Source organism: Vanacampus margaritifer, chromosome 16 (assembly GCF_051991255.1).
Source record: "Vanacampus margaritifer isolate UIUO_Vmar chromosome 16, RoL_Vmar_1.0, whole genome shotgun sequence".
Lineage (NCBI taxonomy): Eukaryota > Metazoa > Chordata > Actinopteri > Syngnathiformes > Syngnathidae > Vanacampus > Vanacampus margaritifer.
Window position 1 is genome coordinate 13,641,884 of NC_135447.1, and position 22,500 is coordinate 13,664,383.

Below are 22,500 nucleotides of genomic sequence, written 5' to 3' on the forward strand. Positions count from 1 at the left end.
AGTGAAAATAAATATGTTTGAATGGATAATGGATACTTAATATTGACATTCATCTTCAGTCTTAAAATGGACAGCAGTCACGGGCAACTCTGTGAAATGCTCCTCTTCTTTAATGCACGGTGGCAGCCGCTCCTCTTTCTCGCCACGGAACTCTGGCTCCTGCCGCTCAAGACAACAATGTTTTTCACCGACATCACTTTATTGTGGTGTAATATATTTTATATTTAAGATAATCACATGTGCTACACGAGTGAAAGAATAACAAAGCTGGCAGCTACAACAGGTGTTCTTAACCTCTTTGTTTTACCTTGGGGCCCAACTTTTGTTGTAAAAAGTGGCCTAAGGCCCATTCAGAAATTATGATTTATGTTGACTTATTATTGTTTGCATTTAATAACTAAATACTTGTCCATGATGTTCATTGTTTGGTTTCTATAAGAGTGTAGAAATGAAATATATTTGAATGGATATACGTACATACTTTTAAATTATTGAGGGGTTTACCAAAAAAAGAGTTATTTCAGTAATAATGGATGACATCCTTTTTTATTTGTAATTATATTTACAGAGTGAGTCATACTAGTGTAAATATATATAATATAGACATATAAAAAAAATGAAACACCATAGCCATTAAGTTTAGTTAGGATGTTTGTTTTTTTGGTAGATTTTCTATGGAGAATGTGCCTCGAAATGTTTTCAATGAAAAAAGGGTCCCGTGGCTCGAAAAAAGGGTGAGAAACAGACATAAGAAATTGAAATTGTAGGAAACAACAGAAAATTACATAATCATTTTTCCTACAGCTTGTTATAATAATAAAAATAAAAAAAAAGAGGATAAACTGCTGTAGTGATGTGAAAATTGAACAAAGAGTTTTAAAAATACAATTCTGATCTGAGAAATGTACCAAAGCGACTTGAGAAAAACTGTAAACGTAAGGTAAAAAGTGCCCGGTCGAAGGATCCTTTCAAAATAGACATATTGTTAAAAAGTATTGATTAAATAAGTGACAAACCTGCTCTGTTCAACACAACTGGAGGCTGCTTGCAAAAGGCGTCCATCAGTTGACGTAGTCGCTCATTCTCTTCTTGTGCGCCACAAAGCTCCTCTTTGTACTTGACTTTCGTTATTGCGGTGGAATGCCTGGCGAGCCTGTCGTGACCTGTCCTGCGTTGGGTTGGGGGCGCGGGTTGCTTTGGGGTGGGGAGCGCTCCTGGCTCCTGGGTTTGCTCTCCAGCCAGTGGCCCGGGGGTTGTCCCTTGGCGCTGCCGTGGCCTGTGGAGTTGTGCTTGCTCTGTCCTGGCCCCGGGATAAGATAAGATAAGATAAGATCCACTGATTGTCACACCCATCTAAGTGGGGCGAAATTTGTTCTCCGCATTTGACCCATCCCCTGAAGGAGCGGTGAGGGATGACGGCTCCCCTCTTTGGTGGAGGTTTTCATGCATACCAGAATTTATCGAAATTCAAACACATTCTGCTTCTTCCTCTGGCCGTTGAATCGGTGGAGGCTGATGTCTGTGGATCTCACTCTGCTTCATCTATCCTTCCTTCCTTTCCTCAGTCTCTCCTTTGGTCTCTTGAGGTCTCCCTAATTTGTTGGAATTTAGATGTTTCTGGGCTTGGTGAAAGACTCTGGTTGGTAACCCGGTGGGTAGTAGGTAATGTCTGGTCGGTGTTGGATTTCACTTTCCTTTCTTTGATCCTTCCTCGGGTCTCCCGACAACCTCACGACTCTGAAGTATTCGGTTTAGGTGAACAGTATGGGATTTTTTAATAGGTTTTAGGTGAACTAATAAGTACACCCTCACACGCACATATTCGCCAACATACAAAATAAAAATAAAAATTAAAAAATCTAAAATAAAATAAGAATGCATTTAGCATGTTTAGTTCATGTACAGTGTTCTTGTAAACTTGTAAACGCTTGTATTTACCACCCGGCCACATAATTATCATAATCACATAGACCTTCAGTCCATATTATGGTATGCACTGTAATACTTTTTAATGGACCGTTGTCTCCCTTCTGTTACACTTCGTATGTCATTATTTATTTTAAATTTATTTTTTTAAGATTATAACGGATGGATATACGTACATACTTTAAAATTATTAAGGGGTTTACCAAAAAGAGAGTTATTTCAGTAATAATGGATTACATCTTTTTTTATTATATTTACAGAGTGAGTCATACTAGTGTAAATGTAACAAAAAAGGACAAACTATATACAATGTTTTGACACACAATAATTATAAGAAAGTATTTACGAATACAAATAGATCACAAAATTGTACTTTTAAAATCACTGTCATTGTAATTACCTTTAATATTAAACATGGAAAATGTAATTTAAAAACGATATAAGGCACAATGCATATTAATGGACAATTACCGGTAAACATGCCAGATTATAGCTGTCATAGTTTAAATCTGCAGCCCCTTGTCAGGTTGATGTAACATTTTATATACAAAATCAATTTCAAAATAGGGTTAAGTCAGACACATACAATACAGGTACACAGATCATTCGTTCATTCAGCGGTAGACATGATCTTTGCACCATCATTCATCTCTGCTATTCTCACCAGCACACTTGTGCGTCTTAGCTTTAGCCTTACTTGGGAATCTTTGACAACAAACTGAGCAGGTAAAAGGCTTCTCTCCAGTGTGGGTTCTTGTGTGTATTTTTAAGTTGTCCTTATGAGCAAAATTTTGACCACAAACTGAGCAGGCAAAAGGCTTCTCTCCAGTGTGGGTTAGTGTGTGTCTTTTTAAGCTTTCATTCACAGCAAATTTTTTGCCACAAACTGAGCAGGCAAAAGGCTTTTCTCCAGTGTGGGTTCTTGTGTGTAATTTTAAGTTGTCCTTATGAGCAAAATTTTGACCACAAACTGAGCAGGCAAAAGGCTTCTCTCCAGTGTGGGTTAGTGTGTGTCTTTTTAAGCTTTCATTCACAGCAAATTTTTTGCCACAAACTAAGCAGGCAAAAGGCTTCTCTTCAGTGTGGGTTCTTGTGTGTATTCTTAAGCTTTCATTCATAGCAAATTTTTTGCCACAAACTGAGCAGGCAAAAGGCTTCTCTCCAGTGTGGGTTCTTGTGTGTATTTTTAAGTTGTCCTTATGAGCAAAATTTTGACCACAAACTGAGCAGGCAAAAGGCTTCTCTCCAGTGTGGGTTAGTGTGTGTCTTTTTAAGCTTTCCTTCACAGCAAATTTTTTGCCACAAACTGAGCAGGCAAAAGGCTTTTCACCAGTGTGGGTTCTTGTGTGTAATTTTAAGTTGTCCTTATGAGCAAAATTTTGACCACAAACTGAGCAGGCAAAAGGCTTCTCTCCAGTGTGGGTTAGTGTGTGTCTTTTTAAGCTTTCATTCACAGCAAATTTTTTGCCACAAACTGAGCAGGCAAAAGGCTTCTCTGCAGTGTGGGTTCTTGTGTGTATTCTTAAGCTTTCATTAATAGCAAATTTTTTGCCACAAACTGAGCAGGCAAAAGGCTTCTCTCCAGTGTGGGTTCTTGTGTGCTTTTTTAAGTGTCCTTTCTGAGCAAAATTTTGACCACAAACTGAGCAGGCAAAAGGTTTTTCTCCAGTGTGGGTTCTTGTGTGTAATTTTAAGTTGTCCTTCTGAGCAAAATTTTGACCACAAACTGAGCAGGCAAAAGGCTTCTCTCCAGTGTGGGTTCTTGTGTGTCTTTTTAAGTGTCCCTTATGAACAAAATTTTGACCACAAACTGAGCAGGCAAAAGGCTTTTCTCCAGTGTGGGTTCTTGTGTGTAATTTTAAGTTGTCCTTATGAGCAAAATTTTGACCACAAACTGAGCAGGCAAAAGGCTTCTCTTCAGTGTGGGTTCTTGTGTGTATTCTTAAGCTTTCATTCATAGCAAATTTTTTGCCACAAACTGAGCAGGCAAAAGGCTTCTCTCCAGTGTGGGTTCTTGTGTGTCTTTTTAAGTGTCCCTTCTGAGCAAAATTTTGACCACAAACTGAGCAGGCAAAAGGCTTTTCTCCAGTGTGGGTTAGTGTGTGTCTTTTTAAGCTTCCCCTCGCAGTAAAATTTTGACCACAAACTGAGCAGGCAAAAGGTTTCTCACCAGTGTGGGTTCTTGTGTGTATTTTTAAGTGTCTCTTCTGAGCAAAAATTTGACCACAAACTGAGCAGGCAAAAGGCTTTTCTCCAGTGTGGGTTAGTGTGTGTCTTTTTAAGCTTCCCCTCGCAGTAAAATTTTGACCACAAACTGAGCAGGCAAAAGGCTTCTCTTCAGTGTGGGTTCTTGTGTGTATTCTTAAGCTTTCATTCATAGCAAATTTTTTGCCACAAACTGAGCAGGCAAAAGGCTTCTCTCCAGTGTGGGTTCTTGTGTGTCTTTTTAAGCTTCCCTTCTGAGCAAAATTTTGACCACAAACTGAGCAGGCAAAAGGCTTTTCTCCAGTGTGGGTTATTGTGTGTATTTTTAAGCTTCCCTTCTGAGTAAAATTGTGACCACAAATTGAGCAGGCAAAAGGCTTTTCTCCAGTGTGGCTGATCATATGTCTTCTCAATAGAGACTGCCAGCCAAAAGTTTTTCCACACTGAGAACATTTCCAACGTTTGCTGTCAGTGTGACATGTCACATCACCGTCAGACTGTTCATAGTCATCGGTTTGAGGAGAGTGTGACGTGTCTTCACCATCTGATATTCGAGCTAACAGGCTGTCTGCTTGTGATCCTCCACGGTGGTCCTCGTCATCTTCTGTTGTTGTTTGTTGTCTTGAGCTGCTGCTTGGAGACTCCGCCCCTTTGTTCTCTTCATATTGACATTCATCTTCACTCTTCAAATGGACACCAGTCACGGGCAACTCTGTGAAATGCTCTTCCTCTTTAATGTATGGTGGCAGCCACTCTTCTTTTTTTATGTTGGGAGGTTGTGGCTGCTCCTCTTCTTTAACTTGAAGAGGCTCCAAGTCCTCCTCCTCTTTCACGCCATGGAACTCTGGCTCCTGCCGCTCAGGACAAAGATATTTTTCACTGACGTCTGCGGGACACAAGTTACACATGGTTTGGTAAAGATCGTTTATTGTGACGTTAGGTGTTTTATATTTAAGATTATCACATGGGCCACCTGAGTGAAAGAGTAACAAACTGGCAAATGTTACGTATCTGTATTTTGTTCCAGAAATCACTCAACGTTACTCTGTAAGCCCCTGTAAGACTGATTGTTCCGCACATAAATATAGAAAATATTTCAAGTTGTGAAACCTGGCATTTATTGACAAAAAGCTAACAAATGCATGCATCTGCATCAGCTGTACAACATCCTCGAGGAGTTGACAAACTTTTAATTATTCACCTCTAGGGGGCAGCAAAGCAGAACAAATAAAGCCAGGGGAGATAAATCAATTTAGCCAACAGGAAGTGCATGTCAAACCTAAATGGGCCATTCCACCGAACAGCCCTAAATTATTTTATTTCTTATCATTGTAATGGGCTTAGTGTCAATGTGCCATTAGCATAAATATGTGTCTATATGTAATATATTAGGTAATTCTATGCTAAGAAAAAAAAAAGTTTTTTGTTTTTTATTTGGTTCTAAACAATGGTCCAACTAGTCACTTCTGTTTACAATACCAAATTATCTACTAGGCTTCCATCCTCCATTCTAGATGTTGGTATGTCAACGAACCAATAATAAAGAATAAACCTGCTGTCTTATATAATTCTTATAACATTTACCATCAAAAATAGGAGCACCTATTCTTATCTGAGACATGTACCAAAGCGACTTGAGAACAACTGTAAACTTAAGGTAAAAAGTGCCCGGATGAAGGATCCTTTCAAAATAGACATATTGTTGAAAAGTATTGATTAAATAAGTGACAAACCTGCTCTGTTCAACACAACTCGAGGCTGCTTGCAAAAAGCGTCCATCAGTTGACGTAGTCGCTCATTCTCTTCTTGTGCGCCACAAAGCTCCTCTTTGTACTTGACTTTCGTTATTACGAACATTTTCACACGATATTCACGACACGTTTCAGTCACATTGGACGTCTGTTGAGCCAATATGTCGATAAAAAACGCGTCTCCTTTTTTTCGGTGGCTAGCAAGCTAAGCTAAAATAAGCTAAGCTAAACAAGGCCGAAAGATTTTGACAAAAACGGTGTGATACGAATGTAACCAGACACAAAATGGAGCAGATTGGCTTCGATAGAGTATGACGGACGCACAGTGTCTATGTGTAAGTTCGTATAGTACGAATTCAGAATGAATAATTATGAATTATAGCGAACCGCGTGTGGCTATGTAAAAGCAGCCTGGAATGGAGTATTGGTCACGTGAAATCTATTCTACGGCAACTCCAGTTGGACAAATCTCGTGTCACGTAGGGGGTTGGGGGCCTAACTTAAGTAAGGCAGTTTTTATGCCAATGTATAGAAAAAAATTACCAGAAAAAACAGCAATTTTTAGGAAATCTTTTATATAATCAAATAAAATTAAAATAAAACCATTTACTTAAAAGAAAATTATCATGTATACTATGGCTTTTATTATAGTAAATAAATGACCATGTACTGTATTTAAAAAATAGCTATGGATTATTAAAACAAAAACAAAAAAAAGGTACAGTATAGTCAGGCTTTTTTTTTTATAACAACCATGTATCGTAAAGGTGGTTTTTTTTTCAAAATGAAAAAATGTTACAAAAAAAACAAACATTTATAGGAAATCTTTTATCTTATATATATTTAATTTGTTATGGCAATAACAAAAAACTATCAGCAAAAAAAACCACTTAACTTTTTGGCCGGTTAATAAGTCGGGCCCTACTAATAATTAACTTGTTTTATATTTCCTATTTTTCCTCTGTGTATTCAAATGAATTGTGTGCAGGCATGTATTTGAAAATCTTTTATGATTTTTTTTTTCCAGCTGCCATTTTATTTCTTGTAAAAATGATCGTACAAGAAACTATTAAACATTATGACTTTTTGTGTAATCTTTTTGGGGAGGGGGGGGGGGGGCTCCCCCATAAGTCCTTATTTACAAATTCTAGTTTATACATTTCAAAATGTATTTGCCATAATATTTCAATTTTTTCCCTTAGGCATGTACAGGATGAGCCAAGTAGCCATCGCCCTCAGGACCTTGGCCAAGGATTTCAACATAGCCGCCTTGGTGAGGATGAACACGCACACACATTGTAGGATGTCGGTCAGTGCTGAGCACGGCGTGCGGTCCGCAGGTGATCAATTACGTGACGAGGAGCGAGGATGGCGAGCTGCAGCCGGGCCTGGGCGTGTGCTGGAGTCACGTCCCGAAAACCCGAGTCCTGCTGGAGCGACTTCCGGACACTCCCACCGTCGGCGGATCCGCTCTCCGGTCTGCCGCCCTCCTCAAGTCCTCCAGGCGGGTAAGAAAATGGCGCCCCCTGGTGGAGGCTGCTTCAAACAACCCTTTAAGAGCCAGAAACGTGGAGCATCCGCTAACCAGTCCCGTTTGTCATGTGTTGACCTCGAGCAGCCGTGTTTGATCCGAGCCGAGTTGGACCTTCAGCAGTGGAGTCGCTTGCAACGCGACACGTCGGGGAAGCGAAAGCTGGATGCGGCAGATTCTTGACAACCACCAACTACCTCAAAAAGGATTCTCGTAAGTTTAAAATGACAAATTGACTTGACTCATTGAGCCACTTTCAACTGTAAAAAGATATTTTGTCTATAATTAATGTGATAACTTCCTTATTTTTCATGAATTAATACCTCTCAAAACGAATGTTGTCACTTGCTGTGGACTGAAAGTGACATCACCTGTGCTGAGGAAGTAGGTAACGATCAATCATGTCTCAGTTTGCTGACCAAACCCAGAAAAGCTCTGATTAGTCGTTACCTATTTCCTCAGCACAGGTGATGCCATCTTCTGTTGACAGCAAGTGACAGAATTACTTTATAAAGGTATTATTAATTGGACATGAAAAATAAAGTTGTCACTTTAACTTATTCACTCACAGCCATTTTCACAGAAGCTACCCCCTTCTCTCCCGGCTGTTTTACTGGATTTTGACTGATTTTGCAAGACACAGAATATTGTGTTCTATTGCTATACCAACATGGAACCCACCAAAAGAAAGATTAGAGTCTCTTCTTTCATCAGGACAACAAAAAAAAGTACATTTCTATCGGTGTCAGTTTTGCAGCAATTAGCATTAGAATATAGCTAAGTTTAATCATTATTCATAAATCAACATTCAACATGTCCCTGGTTGATCTCCTTTGCTCTGCTGCCACCTGCTGGCCATTTGTGTAATAACTACCATTTCTTCAACCATTCTTTGCAGTTGAGAGGCTGCATCAAATCTCAAGATCTAGCTTAAAAAAACATATCAATACATATGAGACATTTTTAAGAGCAAATGAGGTCAAGACAAAATATCTTTTTACTATTGAAAGTGGGTCAATGAGTCAAAGTATGCCTTTAACATTCTTGTAAAAATGACTTAAATTTGAAACTTTTTACTCGTTGAATAACAAGATATTGTTTTTGTCATCAAATTATATTTTATTTTAAAAAGCGCACCACTTCATACTTGCTCAGACTTCATCTCATGATTTAAATTGAAAAAAAAGTTACAAATTAGGGTGTGTACATGCCTGTTGTGGTTCACCTCATGTTGCCTTATTACTTGACCACAGCCAATGAATGACGAGCCTTCAGGAGATTCCCACGGAGGCACATTAAAGGCGTGAACGGAAAGAACAAATAAAGTTTCTTTTTTGCAGCTAGCAAGGGGCCACCACGCGCCTCTTCCGGATGCACTTCCAGATCCAGTCGGACGTCACCCGCTGGGCCCGGCCGCCTCCCTCATCCTCATCCTCCCGATTGTCGGCCAGCGTGTGGGTGGCCGAGGCGGCGTCGTAGTCTGCCACCAGGTCGCCGTCGTACGCCACAAAGTAGCGCCGCAGCTTGGCAAAGTCGTCCACGCCGGAGGGCAGGAAGAGCTTGACGCCGCCAAAGATGTCCAGAAGCGTCTAGCCGTGGGGGAAAAAAAAAAAAAAGTGTGGAAACCGACAAGGTTCCATCTTTTTGTACATTTTCCCATAAAATATGCTAAACTAGCCAGCCAATTTGACACACTCATCTGCCGACACCCACGTCACTCACCAGACCAAGCCCCACCTTTTAAAATCACACGCACATTCTCAGTCACAGATACTACAGTGACCCCCAGTGGGCAAAAATAATACCTGCACCTCAAACTACTACTATCTGATTAATCGATGGGACAATTGATTACAATACTAAACACCCGCAACCATATTAGAATTTTTGAAAATTTATTAAAAATAGGGGGGAAAAATGAGTGGTGGCTTGTATATTTTGGCATGACCGCACTAAAAAAAAATGGTCATCAGCTATAACATGATGAAAGTCGAGCAATCAATGACATTATGGAAGATTGCGTTTTTATTTAAAAAAATAAAATAAAATAAATCTGTTTACAAATTTAAAATATATATTTTTAAAGAATTTTAAGCAAAATGTATTATTTTCCATATAAAGCATAGCAGGATGGTGGTTGAGCAACGAAGGATTTTTGGGGATTTGACTAGAATTTGATTAAAATCGAGTGGATTAATTATTTTTATTACAAAGAAAATAATAGTTTCTTTTACTCGTGTTTTTTCTATACTCTGACATTTTTTTCTACCTTGTGGACACCTTTATGGCTAAAAATGTTCAATCATTACTCTGCTCTTTCTTTCCTGAATCACTTCAATTGAGACTTGCTCAAAACTAGCAAAGGAATGCAAATAAAACGCCGTCAATGAAAGGTGTTTTGGACGAACCTTGTCCTTGTTGGACTCCAGCATCTGCGGGGGGGGGGGGGGGGGGGCAGGAGGCGGCGGCGGCGGTACCGTCACCTTGGCTGTTTTGGCGTGTCCGTTGCTCTGCAACACTTTCACTCTTCCTCACCTGCAAGTAAAAAAAAAAAAAGAACGAATAAAAATGTCAAAAGTTGACGTGGAGAGTGGCGTTTTTTTTGTGCGTACCTTTTTGGGGGCGGGAGCTTTGAGGGCGGGAGAGCTCGGCTCGGATTTCACTGCCTTGCGTTTGGCCGGTGTGCTGTTACCTGCCGACACATGGAATTCAATCTACATGTATGTTTATATTTGGTGCCGATATTTGTTGGCTGAACAATTAATCTGCTGTACGCACAATGTGCAAACTATAAAAGACTGAAGAAGAGCATGACTTTTAAAAAAGGCGTCCAGAAGAACTTCTTACTCACAAATGCGACTAATATGGTCGCAGTCTCAAACCCCGTTATAGCTTCTGCTTTTTTTCTATTGCTATTACGGCACTTAAGTTAAAAATGACTTTTTTAATTTATGCTATTAGGCTAACAATATGTGCGTGGTAGCAACTTTTGTCACTTTTCCACCTCACTCCAGTGGTGGCGTTTCCAAAGCTTGCCTGTAACTCAAAATCTTGATTTCCATCACGAAAAGGGAAAAAAATAATAGTGGTCAACAACAAATTTATTTTCTCAAATTGTGATGTGCTGAAAAATTCAAATAGATTGGTTTTGCTCAATCAGGTCACAACTTTTTTTTGTATGTTTTTGTTTAGATGTGCAGGTGTTTTTGCTTCATATTAAATGAAAGGAGGTTCATGCCCTGAATTTTGAACAATGATGACGTAAACATTCAATTTACAGGTACTTACTTTCATCAATGTCTACTATTTTATTTAGCTAAAGCGAGCAAAGTTTGTAACTTTTGATTGGGAAAATGTCAGAAAATGCTAAAAGTAGAGGTGTCAGTCGATTAGAATTATTCACATGACTTTAATAATTGACTCACAATTAATCACAAATTTATTAATATCTGAATGATTTATATCTACATTTACAATTAAATGTACAATGTTTTTTTCAATTTTTTCATACTCTTAACATGAAAGTGGAAAGAAATGTTAATTTAATAAAAACATGGTTGCATTTTTTAGTCACTGATACAGTAAGTTCAGAATTCATGACAAAATGAATAAAATGGAAAATATGTACTGTACTGTAAAAAAACGAGTGTGACAGATGTGTGTTTTTCTGTCACTACATGGCGTAATGGCGTTTGTAAGACAATGGTTACAGCTCAGTGCATTTTTCTTTTCATATTAAGTGCTGATTAATATTTAAAATGAAGTAACTTGTGAAATTCTGCCCATTTTTAAAATTGTAAAAAATAAAAAATAAATAAAAAATAAACTTGACGCCAGAAAAACCAAAAATCTACTTTGAAAAAATTAAACCTGACATTAACAAGAGAAATGGATGTCATATTTCAATATAAAATTGACCTAAATCAGTTTGTGAAAGGAAGAACAGAAGAAAAAAAAGTAACGCAGCGTAACCGTTAACCATTGAGGTCTCAAAACGGTCAAAACTTGCAAGTCAAAAAGTTTTTGCCCCCTCGACTCACTTGTCTTCTTGGGCGGGGCGCTTTCCGGCGCGGGCGAATTCCCGCCGCTGTCTCCGCCCGACTCGCCCTTGTCTTGGCCAGAGGGTCCCGCCGTCACTTTGAAGTCGCAGTTCTCCTTGGAGATGCGATACAGCTCCTGGTAGAAGGACCCGCGTTAAAAGCAAATGAGGAGACGACCCGCAAGCCGGAGTGGCGGCGGCGTACTTTGAGTTGCGGCAGGTTGGTGGCGCTCTTCCAATCCTTGTCGCCGCAGACGCGCGTCATACGTGGGAAGCGGATGGAGATGCCGTCGGCGGTGTGCATCTCCGACTTGGAGAACTCGGCGCCTGTGATCTCCCACACCGGCGCTTGCTTGAAGGGTTTGAAAGCACAGCGTTGTCACACTTTTAGTGAACAAAATCATTTGCTTCTTTGGACTTGTTCAACAACAGACTTTTATTATTATTATTTGGTCATTTCATACTTATGTTAATAAAGGTTCTGATATTTACTATGAATTTGATTTGGGTATTTCCGAAACTTTTTTTGAACAAAAATTTGGACTATTTTGCTTTTCATCTGGATATTATTTCTTAAACAAAGGACTTTTGATATACTTTTTGTCAAAAAAATACTATGATTTGCATCTTTGGACTTGTTGAACTCCAGATTTTCATTTGTCATTTGTTCAACTTTTTGTCAACCAAAGTGATTTGGGTTAATAAAGGTTTTGATCTTTTTTTTTTTATATAAGAATTTGATTTGTATTTTAAAATTTTTTTTAAACAAAAATCTGGACTTTTTTGCTTTTCATCTGGACATTATTTCTTAAACAAAGAACTTTTGATATACTTTTTGTCAAAAAAATACTTTGATTTGCATCTTTGGACTTGTTGAACTCCAGTTTTTCATTTGTCATTTGTTCAACTTTTTGTCAACCAAAGTGATTTGGGTTAATAAAGGTTTTGATCTTTTTTTATACAAGAATTAGATTTGTATCTTTAAAATTTTTTTTAACAAAAATCTAGACTTTTTTGCTTTTTTCAGTCAAAGACTTATTTTAATTCTTTTGAATTAAACACATTTTCCTTTGGATATAATTTTGTAAACTTAGGTTAGGATTTGTTGACTTTTTGTGATTGATTTAGATCCTTCTGACTTTGTGAACAAATAACTGATTTAGATCCTTGTTTAAATTTTGGGTGAACAAAAAAAAAATCTTAATAGATACTTTTTGTAAATATTGGACTTTTGGATGTTTATTTATTTTTCTTTTGTGAACAAAGGGCTTTAAAAAAAAGTATTTTAGACATTTTTTTTGTCAATGAACGGACTTTGGATTATTTTCACTTTTGCAACCATAAAAACTTTGATTTCGACTGTTTTTGTGAACAAAGGGCTTTAATTGTTATATATTTTAAAGTAAAACAAACAGCTGATTTTGATCACCTTTTGCTTTTTGCAACCAAATGTTTTGCATTTGGATTTGTTGACTTTTTGCAAGCAAATATCTTTTCTCTGGCATGCAAATGTGTCGTCCAATAAAAAACATGCACGCTCATCATTGACCACAAACATGAGTCACACCTCGGGACTGCGGATGAGGAAATCCGGATAGTAGTTCTTGACGATTTTCAGCCACCCGGGGATTTTGCTGGGGTCCTGCGAGATTCAAAACGCACACGTAAGAAGACGAATGACGTTGGATGACGTCGGAATTCCCGGCAGGCGGGCGTCCTCGCCGACCTTGCTGATTTTGACGACATCCAGCTCTTTCTGGAGCCGAGCCAACATGGCGTCGTCGTAGCCGCCCGAGCACTTGGTGACCGTGCACCACTTCTTGGAGGCCGATCGTAGCAGCCCATCAGAAAGCTGGACATGATGCCGCCTAACATGGACACAAACAAACAAAAAAAACACGTCATTAGCATTTTTATAACGATGAAATAATGCCAATAAAGGCCTTATTATTCAGATATGAGGACAAAGCAACCATGCAATAATGGATGTAGTGGAGAGAAAATTATGTCGTGATAATTAGGCAGAACATGTGATCATTTGACAACAATATGTATAAACAATATTACGTGTGATAATACAGCGATGATATATTTAGGGGAAAAAAAATCTTCATATGATTTTTGCAAATTTTACCAACGATCACCTCATATGTTTATTATATCACAGTACTACGATGGCGCATTAGGGCCATGTATAATTTTTTAAAACATTTCCGAGGGGGGTAATATTCCGAGTAAAAAAATAGCTTTATTAAGTTGCAAATTTGAGAGCAAAAAAAACTTAGAGGACAAATGCACGCTATAAAAAAGGCGAATTTGCCACTTTATAAGTTGCAAATTTACAGCGCTATTTTTTTTTTTAATTTTTGGGTGGAGGAGGGCATAAACAACAGTGTTTTCTTACAAACATCACAATTGAGTAATTATTCACTTATTGTATACCAGAGGAAAATCAAGACACCGTTTTCCAATATTTTACAAACAATAATTTCACGATTACTGTCACAGGAAAAATGGCTTCGCGGCGAAGGGAAACAACTCTGCAGCATTTGCGCTAATCAACGACACGCACGTGCACATTCACACACAAACGCACTGTTGGAGCCTTTCCCGTAGAAGGCGCCCAGCACCACCAGGTCGGCCGTGTCGGCCATGGCGCCCTCGTTCAGGTAATCCTTCTTCACCTTCAGCCAGTGACGCTTGCCGGGCTCATACGAGCCCTGGTGGACAGCACACACTCACGTGGTCATCATCACGGCAAAGCGGGGATTCTCAAAATCAAAAGTCGGACCTTGACATCTTTGAGCACCAAGCCTTCCAAGCCTTCCCTGATGACTCGCGTGATCATGTCGGCCAGGTCTCCTGCACGCTAACACAAACACACACACACGTATTGATACATATTTAGCAGATGGGTCAAATCTACAGAGGTCGTTGCACTCTTACCGTGACGTGCTTCATTTCCGAGAAGAGGATGCGATTGGGCACCTCCACCATGTTGTCATGCAAGAACTTCCTGCGCTCGCACAGCGGCCTGCGGACCACGTTGACGTTTTTGGAACAGGAAAATATTTATTCAGTTGTTGGAGTATCTTACAAGACTTTTTTTGTTTTATGTTTTTACTAAAATAATTATAATCTTAACAAAAAAAATCCCCCCCCACACACACAAATAAGCATTTATTTATTAAAAAACAACAACAACAGAAAAATATTTCAGTGCCTTACAAACCTTTTGGTACTTTACATGACTATTGACTACAAGTACACAACATATATATATATATGTATATATATATATATATTTTTTTTTTTAAAAAAAAGTTATATTGTTTAGTACACATATTTACATATTATATAATTGTATAAAATATATTAAGCACTTTGAAGATTTTATTAGGCATGCTTCACTCCAGGATATATATATTTTTTAAAGAAAATATACTTTTTTAGATTATTATTGTACATTTACAAAATTATACACCCTGCAAAATATAACTGTTTTTTTTAGAAGGTACATTTATGCCATCAACATAATTCCTCAAATCCAAAATTAAGCACCAAAAATGTTGTACTTCTCAAATAAACAAAATTTTAAAAAAAATAAAAATAAAAATCTAAATTTAACATGAATTGTTTGAATTTATTTATTATTATTATTTTTACTTTTCTTTATTTTTACAATTTTTGTCATTAAAAATGATCATTAGATACTGCAAATAACTACATCATCTTGGTTTTCATATATAATTGCTAAAATCCAATTATTGCTGTACTTCTTAATTAAACTAAAAATATGTATAATAAGTATAAAATAGCATAAAAAATCTAACAAACAAATGTAACATGAATTGTTTTAATTTTTCACAATTTTTGTATTTTTAAAAACTATCAATAGAATTGATTGAACATGGAAGATTTTAACTAATTAGTATGATATTGTGTACACGGCTAAGATAGGAACTGAGCCCAACCATGAATAGCAAAAAATAATTTGAATGGGAAAAAAGCGGGGATTTCTACAAATAAACAGGGGATTGTGTCAAGAAAAAAAAAACATGAAATTGCAACTGTTTTATGGCATTACCTTTCCATGAGGCTGTTGCCATTGAAGTAAATGCAATCAAAGACAAAGAGGCAGACGTTGGCATCTTGAAAGGCGGCTTTCTGAAGGACAAAAGAGGACACGCTGGCAACGTCCACTCACGTTTATCACCCGAGTGGGACAAAGGGGCCGACATCTGACCTTATGCACGCCCAGCGTCCCAAAGGGGAGGGGCTTGCTGGTGTTGGTGTCGATGAGCAGCACCTCGGCGTCCAAAATCATACTGTGGCCACCGGGGAACGCCTGTGGGATGTAGTCCTTGAAGTGGGCCACCTGGAGACAGCAACCCAAAAAATACATACATTAAAAACAAAAATAATAAATAAATAAAACTTAATTATTGTTTTTTAATGTGATTTGTAATTTTGAGAACATTTATTGTGCTAATCTCAAAAGTCCGATTCAAAACTCAAATGTTCTGCAGCACCCTCTAGTGGCCAGACTGTCATGTGTGCGGTAGCCTGGAGTGTTTCCTGCCACATACTGAGAGAGCAAATGTTGAGAAGTCCTTATGGGAAATGTCCCCACTGTGAGCCTCTCTAGAGGCTGCTAATCATACAAGAGCTCATACTGATCATGCGTGTGTGCGTGTGCGTGACTGACTTTGTGCGGCAACACGGGTTTGAGGCTGCGGCTGAAGTAGCTGAAGGTGTCGCCGCTCTTGTGCACCTGCACGCGTTCGCCGTCGTACTTGATCTCCGAGTACATGCCGTTGGGGCACTTCTTCATGGCATACTAGATGGATTTGCACGCCTCGGCCTACGGGAGAAAAATGCCACAAAAGAATAAGTAAGTAAATGATGGCATCAGGGTACTAGAAGCATGGGTAATGGTGAATGGATTAAAAAAAATGGCACATTTGGAATTTTTGAGTCAAATTATAAAGAAACATCACCTTCGTCTTGTGTTAGGGTCGGCAGCGACCCGTTTTTAGGTTTAACATGCATAAAAGAACCATATAAATTAGTTTATTTCATCAAGGCTTTTTGACTTTGTCAGGAACCCCTATTTCAACAAAATAAACCAAAAAAAAAGTTTTTTACTATATTCTAAAATGCTCTGGTTGAAATTGTTACATTTGTGTTGTTAGGGTCGGTTTCGACCCAGTTATAAAAATAAGATTATAAAGCAATAATTAGAGCCAAAACTGGATTCATAATTGCACTGTCAGCCAACACACTGACAGCCAGCTCCTCTCCCAATCCTGTGAGCTGTAGGGGATTCTCATTTTGCCGTGTTTTCCAGTACACCTGCACAAAAACAAAACTAACAGAGATGGGCATGTCCTGACATGTAAGGTCAATTCATTCATTTGAAAGGTCATTTGACTTGCAGAGCCTTGCAATTGACTGGCAACCAGTTCAGGGTGTACCCCGCCTACTGCCCGAAGCCAGCTGGGATAGGCTCCAGCAACCCCGCGACCCTTGTGAGGACAAGCGGTAAAGAAAATGGATGGATGGATGGAAGGATGGATTTGACTTGCAGAGTGCACATCTCCAATTTGCAGCATACAAACATGAGAAGAAGATTTTCAGCGACCCAAGTTCTGGATAATCTTTTTGATGAAAATGAGGAAGAGGACACAGTTTCTGAGGAGGAAGACAATGTGGAGTATCAACCAGAAGACACAGACATATCTGATGAGTCTGATGAGGAGGTCACTGGTGGTGAAGCGCCTCCCACTGAAAGATTCAAATCCAAAAATGATAAGATCTTTTGGAGCTCAGTACCTCATGATGTACATGGCAGGGCAGCTGCTGCAAATGTCATAAAAATGACCCCTGGAATCACAATTTGCTGTGACAAGAGTCAGTGACATCAAGACATGTTTCGAGCTATGCATGCCATTGTCACTAAAAAGAGTCATCATGGCTATGACAAACGTTGAAGGAAAAAAAGTCCATGACGACATGTAGAAAGACATTGATGAGGAATATCTGGATGCTTACATTGGTGTTCTTCTTCTTGCTGGAGTGTACAGATCCTGCAATGAGTTCACTGATAGTCTCTGGGACGCATCGACAGGCAGAAATATTTTCCGGGCAACAATGTCACTTCAGACCTTTCGAATGATATCAAGAGTCCTCAGATTTGACAACCGAAATAGCAGAGCAATTTCTGACAAGCTTGCCCCCATCAGGGATGTCTGGGAGAGATGGACGCAACTCCTTCCACTGATGTTCAACCCAGGGCCAGAGGTGACAGTCGATGAACGTCTTGTCCCTTACCGAGGAAAACGCCCCTTCCGGCAATACATACCCAGTAAGCCAGGGAAGTACGGCATAAAAATCTGGGCAGCCTGCGATGCAAAAACCAGCTATGCATGGAAGCTACAGATTTACACAGGCAAAGCTGCGAGTGGCATTCCTGAGAAAAAACAAGGAAAACGTGTGGTCCTCGATATGACTACTGGACTGCAGGGTCACAATATCACTTGCTTATCATTTTGTGTTTATATTAAAGTTCTACTGCTGAAAAAATACTTTTTTGCATTTTTCTTGAAGTAAATATACATGGGTCGAAATCGACCCGTAACACCATAGATGTTACTATAGTCAATAATATTTAAATTAATAAATAAATAAAACAAATTAATTTAAGAGATGTGTTCTAATAGCCCCCAGTAATAGTCAGGTAACACAACAACCTTGTATTTATTTATATGATTCTCTTGGTGTTTATTTTATCAATTTTTTTTAATTGAAATCGAGGGGTATACTGACAAAAAAGGTCCAGAAGCCCACACCAACAACATTAAAACTAATATTTTCATGGATAAGGAAGCCTAACAAGCAAACCAAGAGATGAGAAATAAATTGGATGATATCTACTTGTTTTTAGTGTATTTTACAGCTGATTTAAGACACGGGTCGAAACCGACCCGTTAACATAAGAGATGGTAACAGAAAGTTAACACAAGACGAAGGTTAAAAAAAAAGTAAAATGTCCCCATCCATCCATTTTCTTTACCGCTTTTCCTCACAAGGGTTGCAGGAGCCTATCCCAGCTGGCTTCGGGTAGTAGGCAGGGTACACCCTGAACTGGTTGCCAGCCAATCGCAGGGCACACAGAGACAAACAACCATCCACACTCACAATCATACCTATGGACAATTTGGAGTGTTCAATTAACCTGACATGCATGTTTTTGGAATGTGGGAGGAAACCGGAGTACCCGGAGAAAACCCACACAAGCACGGGGAGAACATGCAAACTCCACCCAGGAAGGCCGAAGCCCGGACTCGATCTCACGACCTCTGCACTGGGAGGCGGACGTGCTAACCAGTCAGCCACCGTGCTGCCCAAGTAAAATGTCATGGTATGTCTTTTTTTTCTCCATCCAAGAAGAGATTAAGGGCCGTGATAAAACAAAACACTGGAATTTGAGTCAAATTTTCAAGACACGTCACCATATTTTTTTAATTATTTTTTTTAACACAGAGGCAAAATGTCATGGCAGGGTGATTTATTTATTTTTTATCCAAGAGGAGATTAAGGGTTATGATAAAACACACCACTGGATTTTGAGTCAAGTTTTCAAGAAACATCAACTTTAAAAATAAAAAATAAAAAAATAAAAATGTCATGAAAGGGCAATTATTTATTTTTTTTATTCAAAAAGAGATTAAGGGCCGGGATAAAACAAACCACTCGGATTTGAAATATCACCTTTTATTTATTTTTTATTAAAAAACAACAATGTCATGGTTGGGGAAGAAGATATTAGGGCCACAATAAAAGACCACATCAGAAAATTGGAGACTCTGGATTAGGATTATGCGACATCAGCACAATTGATAAGGATTAAAACAAGGATCTCCTATATTTACTTAGGGAGACGTCTTATCCGGGAGGAGACAAAGGCAACGGAGCGAAGCCTGTTACTTAGCGATGGCTGCAAGGTGAAATGTCATCATTTGTTGTCTGGCAGGCTCTGATAGCCATCCACAGGGTGCTGCTAGCACAGCACGCCGCCTTCCTCGTTTCCGGTGCCGACCTCTACGACGAGCTGCTCAGCTCCACCGCCACCGCCATCCTCTCCACGGGAAATCCCAAGTAAGCGTCGCTCTGCGTACGGTTATTTGAACCGGAAGTCAGCCATTTTAGGTTGAAGTAGCCAATTCTTGTGCTCAAAAGTTATTTAAAAAATCAGCCCCTGTCGCAGGGTTGACCAATCAAAACAGGGTGGGCATGTTTATCTTAACAAAAAGCACAGAGGGCTGTGCAATTAATGGAAATTAAATTCTAATTTCAATTGTTACTCTCCACAATTATAAAATCAGCATGATCGTAAAATTAAAAAGATACGATTATTAATACTTATTTTGTGTTGTTTAAATTTATACATTTGCACCTTTTTATTTTATAAGAAAAAAAAAAAAAGTTATTTCATCAAACTTCCTTAATTATAGTGTTTCAAATAATTATTTTTTTCTTTATATTTTTTACGTTTAAACATTTTCTTGTTTTGTACCCAAAAAATAAATCATCGTCCTAATCGTGATTTCAATTAATTAATGTAATCAATAATCATAATCGTGATTAATATTTTCTTAATAATCGAGCAGCCCTACAAGGACCCATACCCCAAATTTTACAGAAAATTAGACATTTTGGTTTCAAGCAGCCATTTTGGGGTGTCACAAGGTTCACCCAATGGGCTCTTTGCACAAATCCACTACTTCCTGAACTAATACCCCTCCTTCATTTCCTGTCTTTCATGAGTGGACAAGCTGATTAATTCAGGTGTGCCTGACCTCCGTAACCACGGCAACAATGGCCTGACACACCTGGATTCATCCATTTGTCCAATCGTGGAAAGACAGGAAACAAAGGAGTGGTGTTCATTTCATGACAGAACGCAGGAAAAAGTCTCAAGGATCCATCCCCAAAATTGAACAGAATTTATTTTGAAGCAGCCATTTTTGAGTGAATTCCTGCACTCAAAAGTTTGATCAAATTAGCCCCTGCCACAAGTTGGCCAATCAACACAATATTGGGTGGACATGTCTGTCATAACAGAACGCATGAAAGAGTCTCAAGGACCCATTCCACAAAATGAAACAGCAAGTCGGCCATTTTGGTGTCAATGTGATGAAATTCCAGAGAGGTTTTTTATTTTTTGTGCTTCAGTGGATTTTATCCTTCCCTGTTGAAAGTGGAGGACGCATGTAAGTCAAACCAGTCATAAGATTTATTTTTTATTTTTTCTGGTAACCAGATTCCACTGCACCGCTCCCCAATCAATCAATCACAGCCCGAGTCACGTCGACGTGCCTGGAAAAATTGAATTTGCATCGAGCCGAGTCGCGCCGCGCACGGCGGAATATGCAGCCGAGCGCGTGGCGCGGAAAACGCAGCCTCTAAAGACTCGCCTCGTCCCATTTGGGCCCTAAAGTGGCGTCTGATGTATCAGCCGCATTAACGCCGGCTCCTGCTCGGCTGCTCGCAACAAAAAAAGCCTTCAAAGCACTCGGCGAAAGATTTGCACATTCTCTTTAAGGAGGCAAAATCATCCTACAAAGCGTCTTGTTTATTTTATATTTGAAGTTAAAGTCAATGTTGGTCAAGCATGTCATAAATGTTTCCGCACCCTTCCGAGAGGCTTGCACCGTGTGTCATGGCTGCCCCCTGCTGCTGAAAAGATGGCATTTGGAAGGGCACGCACATGCTGCTTGGACTCCATCATGCAAAGTGGAATGCTGATGTTTGTATTGATTTCACATACACGTCCATCATTTCCTCTTCTACTTTGGACTGTCACACTGAGAGCTGTTTTGAAGTGGTTTTATTTTCGCAATATTACACGGATAAAACTCCAGTCTAATCCAAAATTAGGGGCAAGAGGCAATTACAATTTTCAATTGTAATTAATCTTATGACTTCACGAGTTAACTCGCGATTAATCACAAATTTTATATCTGTTCTAAATGTACAATTAAAAAAATGCTTGGTTTTTCATACTCTTGTTAACAAAAGTGGGGAAAAAACGTTAAACTAATAGAAATAGTTCAAATGAATTTTTGATGTTTGTAGCCGTCAAAGACAGTGAATGAATTAAATAAATATATATATTATTAAAAATTTGGGCATCAGGCGATTTGTTTTTAATTGTAATTAATTGCATGACTTCACTATAGTTAACTCGCGATTATTCACAAATTTCATATCTGTTCTAAATGTACAATAAAAACATTCTAGGTTTTCATACTCTTGTTAACAAAAGTGGGGGGAAAAGTTTCACCAATAGAAATAGTTTAAATGATTGTTTGACGTTTATAGCCGTCAATGGCAGTGAATGAGTTAAGTATTTTCTTTTCTATAATAGCTGGAAGCTTTAGCTAAAACAAGCAAAAAGTTAATGACAATGAAATTTAAAAAAAACAATAAAGCATATAAATTTCTAAAATATTTTAAGTTAAAATTGTGACTCCCCCATGATATTCAACGTAATTTTTAAAAGTCTGTTTATTGCCCTCATTATATGACTCTATTTTGTTATAAAATCTTGTAAAAATTTGATTTTTTTTCTCCCCCCTCATTTTGGCTTGCAATTTATGATTTTTTTTTGTCATAAAATTGTCTTTTTTCCCCTCTTATTGTTTTAAATGTAATTTTATTGTATTATTTTTAAATTATATTAACATAAATAATATTAAAATTGTATGCCCAGCATGTATAAATGATTTGTTGTCGTTGCAGTAAGCCCAAATGTTCTCCTGGTCTTCTTTGTCCTCAGCTTGGATGCACTGCTGGATTCTGGCGTGTACACGGGCGAGATCACAGAGCTGGCAGGAGGGCCAGGAAGTGGCAAAACTCAGGTCAGTCCACACGTCTCAGTCTTTAGTCTGGCTTTATTTTGGGGAGCATTGATTACCTTTAATTTTTCTGCATTGGAAGTGAAATATTTTTTGGGGGGATGACATTTAAAAAAAGAATATGTA

The 22,500-nt window shown here is 38.6% G+C and overlaps 3 protein-coding genes and 1 pseudogene across 3 annotated transcripts in view; 2 read left to right on the top strand and 2 right to left on the bottom strand.

Moving 5' to 3' along the window:
• The window catches only part of LOC144036526 (DNA repair protein RAD51 homolog 4-like), a 19,915-nt gene extending 11,014 nt beyond the window's left edge, over positions 1-8,901 (top strand). Inside the window, exons 6-9 of the mRNA XM_077547233.1 lie at positions 7,085-7,155; positions 7,223-7,390; positions 7,501-7,626; positions 8,754-8,901. Coding sequence (XP_077403359.1) covers positions 7,085-7,155; positions 7,223-7,390; positions 7,501-7,596 — 335 coding nt within the window. The 3' untranslated portion in view covers positions 7,597-7,626; positions 8,754-8,901. The remainder of the gene's footprint in view (positions 1-7,084; positions 7,156-7,222; positions 7,391-7,500; positions 7,627-8,753) is intronic.
• Positions 2,153-6,341, bottom strand: LOC144035893 (uncharacterized). Its single transcript, XM_077545965.1, has 2 exons — positions 5,865-6,341; positions 2,153-5,017 (listed from the first exon to the last, which is right to left on the bottom strand). The coding sequence occupies exons 1-2, from the start codon at positions 5,986-5,988 to the stop codon at positions 2,568-2,570; spliced, it is 2,574 nt and encodes an 857-aa protein (XP_077402091.1). The 5' UTR covers positions 5,989-6,341; the 3' UTR covers positions 2,153-2,567.
• LOC144036527 (DNA ligase 3-like) lies at positions 8,509-16,381 on the bottom strand (annotated as a pseudogene).
• A 3,082-nt stretch (positions 16,382-19,463) lies between these two features.
• The window catches only part of LOC144036528 (DNA repair protein RAD51 homolog 4-like), a 17,440-nt gene continuing 14,403 nt past the window's right edge, over positions 19,464-22,500 (top strand). The window contains exons 1-2 of the mRNA XM_077547234.1: positions 19,464-19,612; positions 22,296-22,377. Of these exons, the coding sequence (XP_077403360.1) occupies positions 19,464-19,612; positions 22,296-22,377 (231 nt within the window). The remainder of the gene's footprint in view (positions 19,613-22,295; positions 22,378-22,500) is intronic.